Raw genomic sequence first — 22,369 nt, 5'->3', positions numbered from 1 at the left:
AAGAGTAATTGCCTGCCATTAATTACGTTGTAAAATCACGGTTCAATGAAATAAATTTAATTGCGCTGCATCCTGCAGCATCCAACTTTGAAAATGTAATATATATATTACATTTATACATATACATATTACACCACCAGGCTCTATTAAATTCAGAGGAGTACAGAGCGAGAACGCGCGGACTGCTTATTCCACTATTTCTAATACGCGGGCTATCTCTAGTTGGCAGGAGGGGCCCCTCCATCCCACTTTTTCTCTCCGCCTGTCACGATCACCCATTGAAAACAAACGGGAGGAGCTCGTGTTCGGTGCGGTGGTGCACTGTGCAGTTGAGAATGCGGAGTCTCAGAGTGTAGTAAACAAACAATAGGTTCGATTCAATCGTCAGATTTGATATATTTTGCAGTGAATTTTGGTTTGGATCATAAACAATTTAAATCAGCGGAAATTATGGCAGAATTACCACCCAGGAAAAATCCTACTCCAACTAGAATATCTAAGCAGCATTCAACACCATTACAGACTCTTCTTCAAATGGGATTTCCCAAACACAGAGCGTATGTTGAATGCAAAAATATTTATTTGTAATTAATTTTGAGATAGAGTACGATAAGCGGACCCGGTTTTTTATATCGAAATTATCAAACGACATTTAATTATTATACCCATTGATATATTCAACTAATTGTAATTAATTTGAACAATACCTAAAATCATCTGCACCAACTGTACACACATTTTAAATTACAAACACCATTTGCTCTATAAGTAACTTCCTTTGAGTAGGGTATGATAAGTGAACCCAGTTGGTTATATCGAAATTGGCAAACAATATTACTTAATCATAACTATCGATATAATCAATCTATACTGATTAATTATTTTGCACCATTGACTTAAATAATCTATATCAACAGCTATAAACACTTTCAAATAATACTCGTAATGTAATATTTCAATTTTATATAAGTAGCCTAATATTTGATTATTAAAAATGACAGTCAATTTTAGAAAACTACATGACAATGTTTTGAAAGATGATAAAGACATGTTTTTCGTGACTTCAACATGTTGGACTTGTACCGAAAAACGTATGTGAAATTTGTGGGAAAGAAACAACTGTAACTGTGAAGAGCAGATATGGTCGTCTTCAGTTTTCCTAATTTTGGTTATAATAATTTGATCACTGTATATTTTAATTTAAAACATTTTATTGTTATTGAGGACTATAGATACTTTTATATCGATTGATAGTCTAGGATTTGAGATGCGAATATTAGGTATCTATGATTACATTCTTCGATATAAAAAAACCAAGTCCGCTTATCATACCCTACCCCTTCGTTTAAATAAAAAATGATAGTTATATTTAGAAAACTATGTAAAATAACACTGTGTCTCTCTCCATTTCAAGATGTTTGTTAAGGTTTCTTTATTATTTAAATGACATTTTACATGTCACCTGTCAATGTTTTGTTCGAATAACAGTTATGGTTTAAAAAAATTGTTTATGACATTACGTAATTGTTTAAACTATTTCTATTAATCTGAAACTTGTGACTTTAATTTAGTGTTTGATATTAAATAATAAATAAATCAAATAAATAAATAAATAAAAATGCCTTTTATTTAGAGCGTCTTTCAGTACTTACAAACTGCTTTACAGAGCAACTCAAGTCAAACTTAACACTAAGAACTTATACTAAAGTTGGCTATTCTAATTCAATCCATAAATAATCTAAAGCTAAATTGGTGAGGTTAAAATATGCAACAGTCACTTACAACTAGTTAACATAAAATCCATTTAGATCTAAAACTAGACAGTGACTGTGTGCTCTTCATGCTACCAGGTAGGTCATTGTACAATTTGGGGCCAAAGTAGGAAAAGCTCCTCCTACCGACTTCCAGCCTCACTCTGGGGAAGTGAAGCTGGTTGTTCTGGCGACTGCTATGTTGCGAGACCTCCTGTCTTTGCACAAGTTTTTCACAGAGATAAAGAGGTTCCTCGAATGTTAGGGCCTTGTGGATCATGCAGACTATAATTATTCTGCATATCCGTTCCATACACTTAATATTGGCCGCATCTCGATGAGAGGACACATGGTCAAATCTTTTTAGACAGAATACAAAACAGACAGCTGAGTTTTGCAATCTTTGAATCCTTCCAATGTGCTCCCTCGAGATACTGTTTCCATAGGCAGGATAGCAGCAGTAAAAAATAGAGAAAATCACAGACAGCATGAGCTGTAGCTTCGCAGACTCCGGTTGTAAATTCCTAAATCTATACAGGCCCCTCAACCAGCCCAAAGCACGTTGGATAGTGCCAGTGACATGATCAGAGAATGTGAGGTTGCTATCAAGAACGATGCCGAGGGTTTTCACCTTGTCGCTCACAGCCAAGCCCTCACCACCGATTCTGACCACCACATTGTGTGGGGCAACATGAATGATAGAGCACTTGCCTATGTTCAACTGGAGACCATTGTTTACTGACCATATACAGATGTTTGAAAGGTCAGAATTGATATTTGCTATGGACTCTTCAGCAGAGCCAGGTTCATACGACAAATTCAACTGACAATCATCAGCGTATAAATGAGCTGTGCAGCTTTGTACACAACTGGGGAAGTCAGATGTGTACAGGTTGAACAGTAAAGGTCCAAGACAACTACTCTGAGGTACACCCAGCGTTTTGATCAGAGGGATAGATGTCTCACTTGCTAGCCTTGTGATCTGATCTCTGTCTTCTAGATACGATCTCACCCATTTGATTGCCTCTTTGCCAAATCCGTAGAAGTGCATCTTAGCCATCAGCATTGAATAATCAATGGAGTCAAATGCTTGGGAGAAGTCTAGCATTACCAGTGTGCTGAAGTTCTCTTTATCTTTTGCGTCTAATAGATCACTGAAAAGATTTACCAGTGCAGTACAAGTGCTGTGGCCTTTTCGGAAACCTGATTGCATTTTTGGTAAGATATTCTCTTCCTTCAGAAAATGTTCTATTTGGCGTGTGACAATTTTTCTAAAATCTTTGAAGCTGCTGGCAATATCGAAATGGGCCTTAACTGACTTTTCGGAGCAGCGACCTTTGGGATAGGGCGAACTATACTTGTTTTCCAGCCCTGGGAAAATACTCCATTGGCAAGAGATTCATTAATGAGATGTGTAATAGCTCCCAGGGCATACAGACTCATGGCTTTTATTATTTGAATTGATATTTGATCACCGCCTACTGCTCTAGACTTGCTGTCATTCATTGTTGATTTTACATCTTCTGTTGTTATAGCTGAGAAACAGAACTTACTTATTGAATGGTTTTTTTTATCTCTTTGAAAGAATATATAGCGACTTGACTAGCTTTATTATGACTACCCATTTCAACAAAGTATTTATTGATCTCATTTACATTTAAATGGCTTGGTAAGAAGTCATTAGCTTTGTTCTTAACCGTATCACACGGCTTCAAACAGTTCCAGAAATCTTTAGGGTCTTTACTAGAAGGCAGTTTATGATTCAAAAAATCTTTCTTCGCCCTCCACACCATACAGTTCAGCTCCTTTTGTATTCTCTTGTACTTCTCCCAATCGGTACTAGCCCTGGTTTTCCAGTATTATAGTTGTAATTTATTTTTTGTCTTTATGTGATATATGTTGATATCGATTGATAGTTCTGTTATTCAATATACATATAAAGTATCGATGATTGTAATAAGTGATATAAGAAACAAGTCCGCTTTTCATACTGTGTCCTAATTTTGTGTTACTCGGTGTTAATTTAACTGTTTATTCCCATTTCTGTTTTTTTAGATTATAATTAGTGCAAAAGAGTAAATAATTTTAGTTTTAAAGGACTACAGCATAATAAGCGACCACCATATAATAAGCGACCACCAACACAATTGATGATTATCGATTTTAAACACAGATAATCATCATCTAATGTGTTGGTGGCCCTTTATTATACTGCAGTCATTTAGGCATATAAAATTCATTTTTCGTTAGTACTTTTGATATTATTTATTTCATTACGATTTTAGAATTTTGTATCTAGGTAAGCTCTAATTTGTTCTTAATATTTAATGAGAATATTCTGTGACCCCCATGCTGTGAGGGTTCTAGCCTATTAATTATATATTATCAATTTTTTTTTGAAATTTCAAAGGTGTGTTCTTATGGCCAATAGCCTGCAAGCTAGGAACAGTGTACTTTAAATAGTATTAAAGTGAATTTAAGGGCTTTTCCGGCAAGAACAACTGACTGGTATATTTGTGTTGAACAAGTAATTTTACGTGGAAATTAAAAAAAAATATATTTATTTTTCCACAAGTACCAAGTGTTCCACATATACCAAAAACTCTGTGAAAAGGCATGGCAAGGAATGTAGAGGGGGGGAGTAGACTTTAATAAGACACTCGTTATTCAGTGTTTTGATCAAATGGTTCGATGTTTTTATCTGAAGGAATAATTCGATTATACATTTAATTTAACTTAGCACATGGTTTCAATTTATTAGTTATATTAATTGTAATCTAAACAATAAACAGCAAGAAGTAACTAATATATTGAGACTTTGAAAATATAGCAATGAATATGAGGAATATATGTGATATATTTCTCACAAGTGATGAGATTTGTTTAAGTAGCTTCAACATGTGGGGTTGGCTCCTGGTAACCCATGGGGAGAATTCTTTCTTCCATTTCACAAAAGCAATTACTCATTGATATCAAGCCGGGCAAGTTATAAATATTGTAAGGTTTCTTTGATATCTAAGTCTAGGCCATAGTTGGTTTTGTTATGTTAGTGTTAAATTTATGTTTTTAAAATTGTAATGACATGTACGAGATTCTTTTTGTCACGGTAATTTATTAAAACTATTTTGAGTATGATTTTTACATATCGAAGTTGGATAATATATCGAATTTTTTTTATAAAAACAACTGAATAATGAGTGTTGGTCACTTATTAAAGTCTTCCCATGTAGAGGTACAAACAAGTACTTGTACTAGTTCCAAAAAAATGATACTCTACGAATATGTAAGTAAAATAGAGGTAATTACAAGTCCATATAGTAATTACCTTTATAGAGATACCATTAACCCGCTTATATTAATTAAAGTTATCCAGTCTTGAACAAATTATGTTCTAAAACATGTATTTCAATATCTATTTTCAGGGAAACCAACCAAAAATGTTGTAACCCCCCAACTAACTTGGGGATGGTTAAAAAACTGTGAAAAGATATGGCAAGTATGACAGGAGATACTAGGACTTGGGTACTTGATATTATTCAAGGCCATGTTTTTGGAACAGTTTTTCTTACTGGGGGTGTAAAAAAAATTACATTATTAGTAAGAACAAACTTTATTTAACTTATGTTAAAACTACAGGTCATTATGATGATCGGTTCTTGTTTTCTACCTTTCAAAAGGAAGCAATGAAATGTAATTTTCATAGTAAGACAAATAAAGTCTGTACATTCTAATGTAGTTTTTTTTTTTTATAATAATCTTCATCTTCTTTTTTTTCCAGTAATAAAAAATATAGTGGCCTCTGGATGGTGAAATAGAGCTTAATTTCATATTTGCTTTGAAATAAATAATCTAGCTATGTGACTTTCATTTGGACATTACATCACAATATTATATTACTGTGGCATGACTTGTATTAGTTAAAGCAACTGAAAATAACAGAGTGCTAAGAATATCCTGATTGTTCAAAGAGATCTAACGCTCAAGTTACCTTATAATTGACTTTGAAGATTTGTTTCAGTGAAAAGGCATTGGCTGCTACAGGTCATCGAGGGGTTCAACTAGCTTCCGACTGGCTTTTAGCTCATGTCAATGATCCGACACTGGATGACAATTGTCCACGAGAGTATATCCTGTACGCCTGTCCCACAGGACCTCTGCTTGACCAGCTACAGATGTTTTGGGAGAAGTCTAGGAGTAGCTGTGGCTGGAACGGAGCACACAACTATTTGCCTCACATAACTCTAGTCTCCCTTTTCAAAGTAGGTTTTGTTTACTGTTTCATTTAGTTACTGAATCACTTAACTCATAATCCTTTCAAATTATCCATCATCAGTTAAGAAGCTTCAACAAAAAATTAACACATAAGTTGTAACATTAGTCCTTACAAAGCATGAACATACTTTCGCTACAAAAAAAATGTTTTGTGTGCTGTTATAACAATGCTTTTTTAATTTTCACCTTTTTTAGTTTCGGAGAAGTAGTTGGTTTGAAAAGAATGATAGTGTAGTGGAGTGTAAACTTTTTATGTGAAATTAAATCTATTTAAAAAAAAAAAATGCTAAAATTGCATCAGTAAGAGTTTGACAAAATGTTCATTACAGCTAAATCCTGCAAAATTAATTTAGTTTTAATTACAGGTATTAGTAGAAGTTATGAGGACTTTAGGAATTGAAAGTGTAATTTAAATCTTACTTAACTCAGGATTTGTAGTGACTCCTGTCTTTTCCTCATGTTAACTTTAACGATTGTCCTGATATCTGTACAAAAAATTTATATTGGGACTATTTTGGTCATATTTAAAGAAAAATTACTTATAATATATTTAAAGACATTTATTTATCCTTCGGCAAGTCACATAACAAGCAATAGACATCGTCAATACTAGAAACTATTAGTTGACTAATTTGTCACAAGAGTGTTTTAAAAACTTAATTCTATTAAGCAATAGTACTCACTAGCCTATACACAATCTAGACTAAGTGTTAAAATTAAATTTAAAATATTCTTCTAGGTTGTACAGTGGATTATTTACAAGCCATTCATGTAATCTCTCTGAAAATTTACGATGGTTTAAATTTTTCCAAGACACTGGTAACTTATTGAAAAGCCTTATTCCCATGTTTTTATGGTAATTCATTGATTTTGTAAGTCTTAATCTAGGCAGCTCAATTCTTTCTTGGTTTTGTGTATTATGAGAGTGTATGGCATTTCTTTGTGTATAAAGATGCAGATTTTTCTTTATTACCATTAATACATCAAAAATATACAAATTTACAACAGTTAAAATGTTTAATTGCCTAAAAAGAGGTCGACAGTGATCATGCGGATTAGAGCCAGTTATGATTCATATAGCTTTTTTTTGTACAATAAGAAGTATTATTTAAGTAATATATTTAAGTATTTAATAACAAACAGTTGAAACATTTTAGACTCCTATATTAAAACAATTATATCGTTCCAAAACTTATAATAACTATAATATAATACATTTTTTAAATCTTGGCTCATCAGTGTTTTAGATGTGTAATTGTTTGATTTGGGACTCCGCTACATAGTCTAATGTAATCAGTTTTAAATTTTACTTATACTTCTAAATTTCTATTTATAATATATAAATAAAAAACATTTAAAATAAAATCATAATGTGAATGTTGTTTGCATGCTATGAATAATTTACTGCAACATAATACCAGTTAAGTCCTTCTTGGATTTCTTTTCCAAATGTCGAAGTGACAGTTTGTTAAACTGAATGTTGTAAAAAATGTTTTCATGTCATGAAAATATTAGCTGTCATAACTTGAAATGTTAGAAAAATCTTAACAAATAAATGAAAAAAGCTAAAAAGAATTTAATGTTAAAACACAAATTGAAAAAAATACAATTAAGTTAATGTTTTTAATTTGTGAATTTAAATTTTTATTTTTGCTCTTTGAAATATATTTTTAATGGTCTTCCTCTCTGTATTTATGTCATTGCAAGTATTGTTAAATTATGGTCTTATGAATACATAAGTTGACTCTGTTGGTTATATACAAAGGCTTGTCATTTTTATAGATACTTGTCACATATTTTTCATTGTAAGAATTATCAGCACATTTTTCAGAAAAACATTTATTAGTACATGGATGAAAAAGAACCAACTAAAGTGGTTTGAATTCTATTCAAACTACAGACAGGTTGTCATGAAATATTCCATATAAAGAATAATAACAAAATTACTTATTTGGAGTGCATAAGGTGTGTGCTTTGGGTCCTAAGTTATGTTTATATTATCTTAAATCATTTTTCTAAAGTGTTCTTTCTCATACCACTGTAGAACCATTATCTATATGCAAATGACTCAATCTTCAAAATGTCTGGGAATCCCACAAAAAAGTTTGTTATTGAAGAATCAAATATATCATTGTAGGACTAAGTGGCAGTTTAGCGATAGTAGCAGAAATGCTGAAAACGATCTAATTAGTTTCCTGCTACTGTAAATTTTATTTCTTGTCATCATTCAAAACAAATACTTCTTTACATAAACCGTCAACTTATCAATAATAATCAGGTGATGTAATATTTTAAGAGCTATTTAATTCTCAAACAATGTTTTGAAAAATTAATTTAATGTGAACTATATTCAGAATTTTGAACAATTTTCTAAATTATTCTTGTACTCTGAATTTATTTGTTTATTATGTGTCATATCTAGGTCAGTGAGGGATAAATAGCCTTGGTACTCACACAGTGAAAGGCAAAAACAATCTAAATTTGAAATGAGAAATGTATGGCTTTTAGAATTAAACTAAAAAATGTAAAGATTATATAACCCATAAAACAATCTGTAAAGAAATCAACTGACTATAGTAAATAAACATCAAATTAATTTATATAAACTAAACTTTTGGGTCTTATGATTAATCAGAATTTGAATTAGAATTGGAACTTATAAAATTTAATTCTTGGTTGTATAAAATAATCAGGCTATTATGTAAATATAAAGTAATGAATCAGTTTACAATCATTTCAGAAATCTACAAATTTTAACAATTGGAATTACATTTAATGAAAGTATTCTCTTTTTGGAAAATGTCTATTAATAATAGTGAGGTATACTGCCTTCATAGATTGGGTGATTTCCTTTTAATAGTGCAATATAAATAGTATGGAAGATATACCAAATAATCAGAGATTATGGTTTATTAAATTAATAATCCTTTTAGTTGAGCCACATTTCATGAATAACCACAAATTGGGTATGCACTTACCACTAAGGCATTGACCTATTATTACAACATTTTTAATTGATAAAATGATTTGTATAATTTTGAGGAGTTTATAACTAAAAATATATTTATATTCAGTTACTTTAAGATTAAGTATCTATTAGAATATTTACCAGTCTAGTTACTGTTTTGTGCACTTAAATGTTTTGGGATTAAATTATTGTGGAATTTAAGATGGAATGAGCATGCATGTGACTTGGATGTCTTACTTTTTATAGGCACCAGATGAAAGCTCCCAGCAATTGGTTCGAACAATGCTGCAGATCGTAGAGTCTCAGAAGTCAAACTTGCCGGAGAGTTTCAAACTGGAACTGTACATGTCTGAGAATTTCATGGGCTTTTTTGTGGACAATCACCAAGCTGATGTGCTCAAGAACATTGCCAGGCAGTTTGTTAAAGAAGTTTCTGGAGCAAGTAAGATACTTAATGCTTAGGTTCTTATAGAATTTGTATTTAATCTAGTATTTCTCACAGCTAGCTTGGTCAAAGATGGATAGGCTTAATAATTTGTAGAAAATCAGTTTTTCAAGTAAGATTAATAATCATACAGGTTGTTAGGTAACACTGAGTGCTGAACATCTTCCATTATCACTTGGTCTCCTACTATTCTACCCTGCCAATATATTTCAACCGTCTCTCTGTTTTGATTGATTAGGGCTTCTTACGGGGGCAGAATGAAAAATTTCAGGTCTGAAATATAAAATAGTGTAATTTTGACTAGAGTATAATTAATTTTTCTACATAGTCTCCTTACAAGGTTAGACACTTATTTTAATGGTTCTCCAATCCAATGCTTGGATTCCTTCTTTTTTGTCTGAGTCTGCAAAATAAATAAATATATATATAAACTTTACATAAACACTTCCACACGTCTCTGCATCTGACCCATATGTTTCTTACCATGCAATTTTGTTAAGTTTGGAAGCAGATAGAAATCTGAGGGGGGCTAAGTAAGGAGATCAGGGCACATGCAGAATGATTACAAATTTAAATTTATGATTTTTTGCCATCACTAAAAGTAGTCTTGTGGCTGGAGGCATTGTCTTGATTAAAGAGAATTTTCTTCTTTGCAAGACTAGGTCTTTATTCCTTGATTATTTGATTCCTTGATAAGGTAGACGTGTTATTCAGCATCGTGATCCTTACCCTTTTCAAGTTAATCTACCAGTAAGATGCCTTTGGCATCCTAAAAAGCCTTTTCCTCATTTAGAATGCTTTTCGTTTTCCTTGAAGTCTGCCCATAGTTGATTGTTGTTTTGTTTCAGATGTGTAGGTATGAATGATAAAATCATCAACTGTAATAAATCAGTGGGAAAAATCTGTTAGATTTTAATTATAGAGCATCAAGCAATGTTGTGATGTTGAAACTTATTCCAAGTTTTGACCTGGAGTCAGCCTATATAGCACTCATCTTTCTGGCATATGTTTATACCCAATCGTATCAGTTAAGGTGTGATGCACCATCTCTTTTGATGTGGAAACAATATCTGTAATTTAAATCAACTTTACTGGATATTGTTATTTATGATTTGATGAACGTTGTTAATTAATTTTGTTAACTTTTATGATGAAAGATTGAATATTATCATTGAAAATTTATGTTATCAAAGTCCTTATAGGTTTATATTAAAATTTAAAACTATACAAAGTAGTAAAATATTTTATTATTATAAGTTAAAAAAGTGTTATTAAAATTGATTTAATAAGTAGATATTTTACAGCAGTTGTTATGAAATTTGCATTACAAAATTCATAAAATAATGAACAGATTTATTTTTATTATTCAAAGAATGATACAAAATATCAAGTTTTACACAACAGAATTTAGGAAAAAATGTCATAGTAGATTAATGTAATGTGAATTAAGTAGTAAAATATGCCTACATTTTCTATATATTATGGTAAGTAATAAACCAAACTACATTCGAACAATAGTGTACAAAATAAATAGCATTCCTTTAATTTTGAAAGAAAACAATGAAAAAACATATATTTAAATTTTAAAATTCCCATATGACATACAAAAAATCTACATTCTTCAGTCTAATGTACTTGATTTTGGACATTCAAAACAATTGGTTATTTATTTGAGTAAATCTAAAAGTTTTACTACTTTAAAATGAAAACCATAGTGTGGCGAATGTCTAGCATTATGATGAATTGAAAAGTAACAGAGTTTAATTAAGTGTCATGGATGTCACCAAAACATCATGGATTACAGTAGCATGCGGTGGGATGAAGCTAATGAACACTGCTTCTTTAGTTGAATAAAATTAATTTTGTACATTAAACTGTTAACAATGTTACTAGAAATAAACCTGACACACAATTCTTTGGTATTGTTCCTCTGCTCGTGTTCCACGTCTGAAGTGAAGTTCTGTAGACAGGCTGCGCGCGCATAGAGTTCATGTTGTTGCTTCTCTATACGAGTAATCCCGACTACTGCCGAACATGTCATCAGAGTTTTGCTGAAAGACTGAATGGTTACTGTGTGACCTGTACGGCTTGGCCACCAGCTCGGCCCTGTTATAGACCACTTGCGCATATCTTTCCATGTTGCATGTTGCATAATGTTGTTGGTGTCGCAGTTATTAGTTTTATTGGACATGTAAACTGACTACCAGTTATATATAGTGCCATTTTACCATTTTGTAAATTTAAAATAAAAGAATAGTACCACTGTTTTGTTTCTTCATGATGGGGGAGGCGGAGTGTATTATTAAACGCCTTATAGATGTACCCTTCTCATCTAGACCCTTTGAAGAAAAAAAGGAAATATAATAAAACTTGGAAGGCCTACTCTAGACTTGTTAAACTTAGTTCAAAGAAGTGAAAAGTTTACCCAACATTTTAAATCGAACTCTTATAAAAATGTGACTGGTAGCACGGAGTTGAATGCTGTTCTTTGTTTATTATTTGGCAAAGATCGGAATACTAGCTGGACCAAAGATGGATTCACCCATTTAGGAACTTTGTAAAATCAATTGCAGGACACGACATTTCAGTGAATCATTTGTGATAATCTTTGAGTGGTGAATCATTTGGCCAGAACAGAATAGAAACCGCATTAGATGACCAATTAAAGGCGGACATCTCTCTTCACAATCAAAAAGTAAAGGAAAATAGAGATATTCTTAAAAGACTGATCAATGCTGTATGTTTTGTGGGTAAACAGGAACTAGCATTTCGAGGTCACAATGAGACTGAAAAATCTGTTAATTGAGGTAATTACATTGAAATTTTGAAATACACAGCAGATTACGATCCTCTTTTATCAGAACACCTAGAAAACACTACTGTTTTTAAAGGACTTTCAAATCACATTCAAAATGATTTGATTGAAGCTGTGGAGTTATCTCTTCTGTTATTAATAAAGGAAGAATTTAAGAAACCACAGATGTTTCAAACATAGCTCAATTCCCTATCGTATTTTTATATATTTATAATGGGCAAGTTAAAGAACTTTTTTGGGTTTTAGTGATCTAAGCTATGAAAAACATGCTGCTGCTATTGCAAAGCTTATTATTGATTATTTAAATTTGGAATACAATGCAAAACTTGTTGCTTAAACTTATGATGGCGCCAGAACAATGTCTGGACGTTTATCTGGAGTGCAAGCCAGAATCAAAGAGGTATACTCAGAAACACTTTTTGTTCAGTGTTATGCACATGTCTTAAATTTAGTACTATCTCAAAGTGTTGGTGAGATTCCTGATTGCAAAATAGTTTTCAGTACACTTAATGGAATTGCAGCATTTTTCAAGATTGCCAAAACGTGCTGCGTTTCTAGATGAGTTTATGAAAAGAGAGGATGTATGCACTACATGCTGGAACTACTCGTCAAGGCTAGTTAACACAGTGTGTAAGAATAAAGTTCAACTTCGCAAGGTTTTCAACGCAATGTTTGAACATCCAGAAGAAATTGAGATTGACATCTTGGCTCCAATGAATGGGTTTCATTCGGTACTGGAAGACTTTGTTTGTTTTCATTCTCTGTGTATTTGACAAAATCTTTGCTTTCACTGATGTTCTTTTTGATGTTTTACACCAGTCAAGTGATACAATGTACTGTAGGAAGAAAATTGAGAGTACTCGTCAAAGCATTGTCAAACTTCGTGGTGACTATGACAAAAATTACGAGGAAGTTGTTGAGGAGGTTGGATCACCTACAAAGAGGAGGCAAACTAACTACAAAAGAGTGTACTGTGAAATCTTTGTTAATATAGATTGAGATTTCCAGTCACACTTTGAAGACTGGACTTCACACTACTCAAAGTTTGACCTTTTGCAACTACTTGCAACAGAAATGTTTTCGAAGCATGAAGATGCATTTCCAGAAACAGCTTTCAAAAGCTTGCTGTGTTACGATCCAGTCCCCACGGTGGCTGTGCGATTTTGCTACGTTCGTCGTCCCCCGTTTGTTGTGCCAATTTGCTCACGATCAGTTTTCTAAGTGTGCTGCCCCTCGTTGGTTGTTGGACTTGCTTACAATCAGTTTTTTAAACCGCTTTTTAACGTATGTTGTAATCCCCTGTTGGCTGACTCATATTGTTCCAAGTCGGTATTTAAATAACGATCAAACTTCAATGTCTGTGGTGTTGTTGGAAGTGTACTTTGTATTAGTGAAAGTAGGCTACACGTTATATATCACTAGCACTGGGTCTATATTTATCTCGGGTTTTTTAAGTAGGTTAAATTATGGTTCAAACTTAATATTACTCTATTGAAAGTTCTGATCAATATGATTGTTTATATCATAATAAAGTTCACAAAATATTCACTGTTCTTATCAATCACTTTGAATCTAAAAAGTTTTGAAAGTAATATTCTTTAAGCTAAAGCTTAATTTCTTACTTACCACATTTCTTTGTAGATGGGATAGTCAATGAAAGACAAAGCAAATGACTTTGACGTCAATTTATTTTATATTATACTGTCTAATTCTACTCACTTTGCTTTGATAATTTGTTCACTAACACAACATCCCATCCCTGATTACAACTTCAATGCACTATTGTACAGTTTCATATCAACAGAGACTCTTTCAATTAGGCCTCATATCCATTGAATGTGAATTGCTAGCAGAAGTAAAATCAAAGGCAAGTTTTTTTATGAAGTAGTAACAAGACTATATAGGACACCCACACCTCATACAGAACACATTATTTATCTTACATACACGCATTACATGATGTCCTGTAACTTAAATCTGTGTAATAAATAATAACAAAAAATAAATAGACTATAGTTTGGTGTACTGTTTGTAACTTTAGTGATTGATGTGAATATGCAATTTGAGAGTTAAGAGACAATAATTTTTAAATTCATTTACTTTTAATCAATTACTAAAAAGTGGTTGAAACATAACTGTCTCTACTAAAATTTAATATATAATTTCGATTAGATTAAAAGCGCAATATTAAATACTTCATCACAGGTGAGATAATATACTATCTTTTGTTTATATTTCATGCAATATTGTGATAGATAAATAGAAAATTAAATGTTAGATATGGAACAATAACAAACTTGGTAACCTATGAAAATTACGTAAACCATTTTTACCATATTTTTTTATTTAAACAAACCTAGATACTTTAAAAATATATTTCAGAATGTTGCTTGTGTAAAGTGAAAATCTGGATACATATATTTATATACGCATAGGAGGCATAGATTGCTTTCACATGCCTTGAACAATATGACACTTGACGGCCCTGTTTATGCATACATTAATATTTATTGTTATTATAGCTGCTATAAAAACATATATAGATATGTATTAGTAAATGCAAAAGTTTGTGAACATGTTTGAGTGCTTGATACCCAGTCCTGCTAAACATAGTGAACAGTATGGACAAAATTTTACATGCAGTTGGATTTGAAAATGAAACATATATATCCATTTATTCCAAAATAATACCCACAAATACTCTTGAAAGTGACTTAAAGACAAGATATTTACTGTAAAGATAGACAATATTTTTACCAACTGATTGAGTCACAGAACGCAACATGCTACAAAGTGTTTCAGAATTTGGATTTATATACATAAAAATTAACTGTTGTGTGATGCATATAGCATTCACAAATAGTACTATCTAACTTATATTATTATAGATAAAAGCAGTGATGAATTAGTATACCAATTAGTTTACTCTGGTTTTACTTAATGAATAAAATGGAGAACGTGTACATATAAGGTACAAGATATTAATTTCCTTTATCATTTCGGGATTACATAATTATAGATGTAACTGAATGATCTAATATTATTCAATGAACCATCCGTATCTGTGACTGCAATTTGAGGAAACAAGTCAGTGTAGTGAGCTAGTGACCGGCGTAAATGGAATTATAAGTCAGTATATCTGACACTGTATGGAATTTTCATGTCAATATAGGGATCAATAAATTGAGGGATCATTGTGGCCGTTTTTCATGATGAGGTATATGATACTTATTAGGTGTAAAAATATTGATATAATTATTAATTTGAAGCAAGGGATAGGATATAGTGAACAGGAATTGGGAGAACATATACTGTACTGTTTCAGGTTTACACATATTCATTCCTTCAAAAAACTAATTCCGAAAGTACAAACAAACACAACAAGCATACAAATTGAGTCCTGCCAATTTCTCTGTATATACTGTCTAGGTGGAACATATGACTAAAATCATCATTATAGTAATGGTGATAAACAAGTAATTGGTAGTTTGCTATAAATTGAAATATAATGTATATATGAGAGTTGCAAAATTTGTTAATGTTGCACAAAGCTTTTATGGTCAGATTTTACTTTAAATACATATTGAATATTATTCGTTGAGGTACATAATTCAAAGAAATTTGTAATGTATATATTAATATATGCTTGGATATTGTGTTATAGACTATTTATTTTATTTAGTTACACTATAATTTTAGTTTTAAGGGTATGATAAAACAAAGTAATAAATTAAAGTTTACTTGGTGTATTTTCAGTAATAAACGATAATTATGAGCATTTAGATGCTCTAACAGCGTGTTTTCCATGGTGCACTACAGCTAGTTCTCGCCTTTCTCTATCCAGAGGTGTTAAATGTGAGCACCAGTCAACTTGTTCTGCTTTCATTTTATTTTACGCGCATTGTTGCTTTATACATATCCTTTACTGAACTTTACGCTTCCTTCATGTAAAATTTGTTTTATACATATGAAAAACGTTGGCTGCAGATTTATGCTTGTTGGCATTATTGTTCAAACTGGAAATACCCTGATATATATTATGTTATCTGAATGTTTATAGCATGTTATCTTTCTTTCCTTTGAATTATTATACCTTGGTTTAAGTTATTTTAAAGTTAACTTTTATTATATAGTTGAAATGCTATTGAGGGCTATTTGATTGAATACAACCTGTTAATGTTTGTTGTCTCTTACCTTTTTTAATGAGTTCCCATATGGAAACAAACTAAATCAGTGTTCTCATTTTTACATACAAGGTTGAAATATGTTCCAGTTTATAGAAAATGCTATGAATGTTATAAAGTGTTGAAAGTTGTGTGTTTATCTACTACACTGAGTAAGTATGTGCCCATGTGCGCGCAGATGCACATATTTGTGTCCATCAACATTTGAAGGGTCGTATTTTAAAAATAATTTAAATTTTGCATAATCTTTCCTTTCTGAATTATTTCATTCTTTGAAATGATTATCAGTTAGTTATAAATTAATTACACTGCCATGGCCAAATTAGACAAATAAAATAATTTGTATTTATACTCAGATTTAAATTTTATGGAAATATAAGTTGTATTTTACAAAAAAGTAATCAATTTATTGATTTTAGTCCTCCAAGTTCTGTTGGTAATGGCACAAATTTCCGACCTTACAGTGTTGCCAGAAAGTTTAGGAACACCCCACATAAAGTGATATACTACTTGTGTCCCTATACTAACAGCAGATTGGCTAACTCTATATATTTCCCCATTAACACAGTGAAAACGAAGTATTTTGGTGTGACTTTCATTACTTTATGTATAAAATCTTTCAAAATATAAACTTTTTTGTCATTTTAAAATTTTGGAGGAAACACCTGTTTTTTGAAACATTAAAATTTATAACTTCTAAAATAAATGTCCAATCATCTTAATAATTGGTACGTTGTTTTAACATAAGATATGGAGTAAATAAATGCTATTGTGGCAACTAGAAAAAAATAACTCACAGTTTGGTAATCGCTCAAAGTTCCTTTATTTTTTTTTTTTTTACAAACATGGAAATGGCGATGTTTGTAGCTGACGGCAACAAAGAAAATGATTGAAAAAGGAGTGTGTGCGCATCAATATCCCTTCCTCTGTTTTGTGAGGAACAAGCTGGTGTGCATGGATTGCCTACCACTCTCATAGTTCGAGCGCTACAACGCACCAAAGTTATCAGCTTTTCGTTTCCGAAAAAAAATAAAAATAAAGGAACTTTATTCCACCAAACTGTGAGTGATTTTTTTTTTTTTTTTTTTTTTTTTTTTTTTTTTTTTTTTTTTTTTTTTTTTTTTGGAGAATGTGGTTGCCCCCATTCCATAGACTGCATTTTTGTTTTAAATTGACATGCTTCACCTGTTTAATCACCAGTAACAATTCGATTGAGAAGTTCGTTACCATATTTGTCCTATTCATCAAGGAAAGTTAACGATGCAGCAAGTTTGTTTTTTTATGATCTTCCTTAAGGATTTTTGCAACTCACCTGGCACACAATTTGTGGTATCCAAGTTTCCCTAAAACAATTTGGGAAGTAAACTTTATGAAATTTTTGGGAAATGTTCCGAGAGTTCAGTCATTGTGAAATGATGATTTTCAAGAACTTTGTCATTGATTTTCAACATCAAATCTTCAGTCACTAGGCTAGGCCGATCGCTATGACTGTCATATAGGTTTGGCCATTTTTAAAGCCAATACATCACTGTCTTACTCTGCTTTCACTCATCATTCTATTTCCATAAACTTCACACAGTTGACGATAGATTTCAATTGGTTTATGGTTTTTGCCAACAAAAATCTTGCAGCACACATTTGAATTAATCACAGTAAGAAAAGTAAAAAATGGTACAGACAGCATGCAACTACAGCTCGATGCGTACTGATCGTCAGAGTGTTTTGACACCAAGATGATGGCTGCAGCCCTGCCCAATGCCGCACCATTCAAAAACGTCTGATACTTTCTGGATAGCCCTCGTAGAACGTTATAATCTCAAGTATAATGGCTTCAACTGCTAAAGTACATTAGAAAAGAAATTTGTGGTGTTGTATAGCTTAGATGATTTTCTAGCATTAACAAGAGAACAATTTAATTTTATATGTCTGTATGTGTATGTATATGTGTGCATGTGTATATTAAAAAACATAATTTTATTCTATATAATTAATTTTTTTAAGTTTTATTTTTCTGTAGATCATTTTAATCACATTTTTTACTTATGTACATGTTATTGGATAAGTCACTTGTTTAAAACTTGCAACACACGCCTTAGTGCACTTAATGTTTTATTAAAATACTTATATCATCACTCAAGATATAACTGCAGTGAAGGTGCATTATCTAGAATTTTAAATATAAACACTTGTGCAATACAACTTGAGATTAAAGAGAAATAATTTATAATTTAAAAGATTGTTATTCAATTTAAATGTAAATTATTGTTCTTGTTTCGACTCTGCATATGGATATATTATGACATTGTTAGTGATTGCAAATATATGTATGATAAAGACATTATGTATTATTATTGGGGTATAATGAGATCCATTTAAAAAATGCCCAAGTAATAAAGTGGTGCAACTTTCAGTTGAGCTACTAAGGGGCTGAGCTATCTTTATAGTATAATGTGATCCATTAAAAAATTTCCAAGTAATAAATAAAGTGGTGCAACTTTCAGCTGAGCTACTAAGCAGCTGAGCTATCTTTGTAATATAGTGAGATTCGTTAAAAGAAAATGCCCAAGTAATTAAGTGGTGCAACTTTCAGTTGAGCTACTAAGGAGCTGAGCTATCTTCGTAGTATAATGAGATCCATTAAAAAATGCCCAATTATACAGTGTTGCAACTTTCAGCTGATCTGTTAGTGGCGAGCTAGCTGACTTGTTTTGCATAGCTTATTTTCCTAGCTACGGTACTGACTGCCGTAGTGAAATAAGGCTCAATACAATCAGATGTTGAACGACAGTAGGACACTATCTGAGCTATTCAGCTGCCTAGTGTAATAAGGGCTATAGTTTTAAAATGATTATAAATAACTAATCAAATTTAACCCATTTAAGATTAAGGACAGTAAATTATTTTATTGAACTTGCCCATTCCTGTGTGTTAGCTAGTGATATGTTTTAATATATTTTTAAAATAAAAACTTTATAATTAGTATTTATTGATAGTATTTAAAATTTGTATGACATTTTAGGGAAATGTTTGGTGTAAGTAACTTTCAGGTATTTTGTAATATTATAGGTGTAAACAGAATTCATGACTAAGGTTCCCTCGAACAGCAATGTGTAGTTGAGTGGTTGGAGCTAGTTGACTAGAGTCCGATGACCTTGGGGCCATCCCACATGTAAATGTTGAACTGGAAGATGACAACATACCAGATACCAACTCCCTATCTATTTACTTTTGTACAATGATGACTTGTCTGGTGATAGCTGGCAGTGCCACACTGGAGCCTCACGTCAAGTCTCTGCACTTGACTTTGGCCTATCAGTTCCTGACGGTGCAGTTCCCTGAACTTAAGACCCTTGTTGAGAAATACCTCAGTCCAGACACACCTGGACGTTGGGAGCTACGGATATATTCCCGTGATCCCCGAGTATCCAACAAGCAGGTGAGGAATACAGGGCTTATAGCTATTGGCTACAACTGGTTACATGGAAAAGATATGTTGCCTTGAAAAAACAAACGTTTGGAAAGTGTAAATTGATGAGATTAAACCGAAATATCTCACCTTGATTCAGTAAGAGAGATTAGGTAAGACAAGATGGAAAGGTCTATCAAATTGGAAGATTAGTCCTCTTCTTCTGACAGAAAATCTAGGGTAGAACGCAGATAGAATTATTTTATGCTCAGTAAATATACTAAAGATCTAAAAGAACAAAATTTGCAGCAAATAGACTTTTGGTCATCAAATCTAATTTTCACCTTTGGTAGGCATGTCATCTAAAATCAATATTGAAGAATATTGAGGATCTGTGAATCTAACTTGATTGGTGGGTGGCATTTGAAAACTTACAAAAGAGCAAGAAATGAGGGTCAGCAATAAATTGCATAGTGAGACTAATGCTGTACTTTGAAAATCATAGTGATCTGTGGGGTACTAAGCTTTTAATTATCATTTTGTAGAGTTAGTTTATCTTATATCATATCAGGCACAGAGTACCACTTTCATTCCAAACAATGTTCATGTAAAAAAATCTTCTCTTTATGATAAGGCATTTATTAATAAAATATTTATATCAAAAGAGAAGTAATGCAAGCTTGAGTACATTGTTGTGAAACCTGTATTTGTATTTAATATAATAAACCTGAACAATTTTTTTGTAACATATAACAATGAAAAATGTCTAAAATCTTGCTATCCTTTCACACCTCAGTTCATAAAAAAACCAGAATATAACATCATTTGTATGATTTTTGATAGTCATAATTTATAGGTATTATAAATGCGATAAATGTTCAGTAACTTAGATCGGGTTTTATACATTACATTTTTCTGGCTAAAACAAAACTAGGACAAGTTTGGATCTGATAAATTCTACCATGGCAGGATAGACTAGAAGAAAAAGAGTTAGAGCAGGCTATAGAATGAACCTATAAATAGAAATTTTATCAGTGTTGTCAGTAACAAAAAAAAAAAGACCAGGATAGAATGACAAATGCAGGCAGTTAATTGACAGCATATCTGTACTGGCAGCATAATTAAAGCTATCACAATGCCCTTGGTGTCATTACTGTAGATAACTATACTTAGTTCAGTGCTAATTGGAAATAACAGCACTGTCTAACGTATTAATGATATACTTGTATTTATAACAAGAAATCAAGTGCATTTTCTTAAAGTTTACAGTAAATAATGTATGTTGTTTTATTTAGATTTTAGATTTGGTAAAACTGAAAAATTTACTGTAATATCAGAAAATAATAGATTATACATTTCTTCCTTATGTAAATGGTTTTAAATGTAATCATCAATACCTAATATTCGCATATCAAATCCTAGACTATCAAGCGATATAAAAGTATCTATAGTCCTTAATAATAATCATATGTTTTAAATTAAAATATGGATTTAATATTTACAGTAATGAAACAAATTATTATAAGCAAAATTAGGAAAACTGAAGATGACCATATTTGCTCCTGTCACAGTTACAGTTTCTTTCCCACAAATTTCACATAATGGATTTTTCGGGAACGAGTCCAACATGTCGAAGCCACGTAAAACATGTCTTATCATCTTTCAAAGCAATGTTGAGTAGTTTTCTAAAATTGACTGCCATTTTTAATAATCAAATGTTACTTATACATAAAATTGAAATATTACTTTACGTGTATTATTTGAAAGTGTTTACTGCTGTTGATATAGATTATTTAACTTATTTGTTCAAAATAATTAATCAGTATCGATTGATTATATCAGTGGTTATGATTAAGTAATATCGTTTGCCAATTTCAATATAAAAAAACTGGGTCCTCTTATCGTACCCTACTCTTTTGATTTTAAACATAATCTACATATGACATTAAAAAGTATCCCACTAATTATAAAAATGGGAAAATGTCAAGCCCATTAAAATGCTTTGTTATGTGTTCTGAATTACTCTTGCCTGCACACAACTACTCCAGTGACTAAGTTGATGTTCTATCCACAAAAAGCTATGAAATACAATACAACTCTCAGTCACTATTTTGTAAGTTTTAAGTTAATGCTAGAAGATTGTTCTTGAAATTTAAATACATCATTATCTGTAAAAACAATCTAAATCAACTACAGTGCCTTAGGAAATCTGGTGCAAACTAACTTCTGAGTCACTGACAGAATTGTTATAAAAAGAAAGGGTTTCAGTATTGAACCTGAATGAATGAATGACTTTTATTCCAACAATTGTTTATAAGTAATCTTTGAAATAGGCTAATCATAACTCCATAAACAATAATGTATACTTCATAAGTGAAATAAACCATTTTTGAGATAAAATAATAAATTCTTTTGGCACACCAATTTGAACTGTTTTAAAAAGTGATATATAATCACCTTGCATTGCTTCTTGTTTTCTAACATTTCAATAAGATTTCAAAATCTTTAATTCATTTCTCATCACACCA

The 22,369-nt window shown here is 31.6% G+C and overlaps 1 protein-coding gene across 2 annotated transcripts in view; it reads left to right on the top strand.

Annotated features, from left to right (window-relative positions):
* Positions 1 to 302: 302 nt before the first annotated feature.
* LOC124372410 (protein UBASH3A homolog) overlaps positions 303 to 22,369 on the top strand; it is a 48,837-nt gene continuing 26,770 nt past the window's right edge. The window contains exons 1-5 of one of the 2 annotated variants that reach the window (XM_046830812.1): positions 303 to 557; positions 5,770 to 6,010; positions 9,238 to 9,433; positions 16,008 to 16,106; positions 19,693 to 19,871. In XM_046830812.1, coding sequence (XP_046686768.1) covers positions 451 to 557; positions 5,770 to 6,010; positions 9,238 to 9,433; positions 16,008 to 16,106; positions 19,693 to 19,871 — 822 coding nt within the window. In that variant the 5' untranslated portion in view covers positions 303 to 450. The remainder of the gene's footprint in view (positions 558 to 5,769; positions 6,011 to 9,237; positions 9,434 to 16,007; positions 16,107 to 19,692; positions 19,872 to 22,369) is intronic. The other variant, XM_046830818.1, reaches the window with a different exon arrangement.

The sequence above is a fragment of the Homalodisca vitripennis genome, chromosome 1, assembly GCF_021130785.1.
Source record: "Homalodisca vitripennis isolate AUS2020 chromosome 1, UT_GWSS_2.1, whole genome shotgun sequence".
NCBI lineage: Eukaryota > Metazoa > Arthropoda > Insecta > Hemiptera > Cicadellidae > Homalodisca > Homalodisca vitripennis.
Note: the sequence above shows the minus strand (reverse complement) of the source record. Positions and strands in the feature narration are given on the sequence as shown.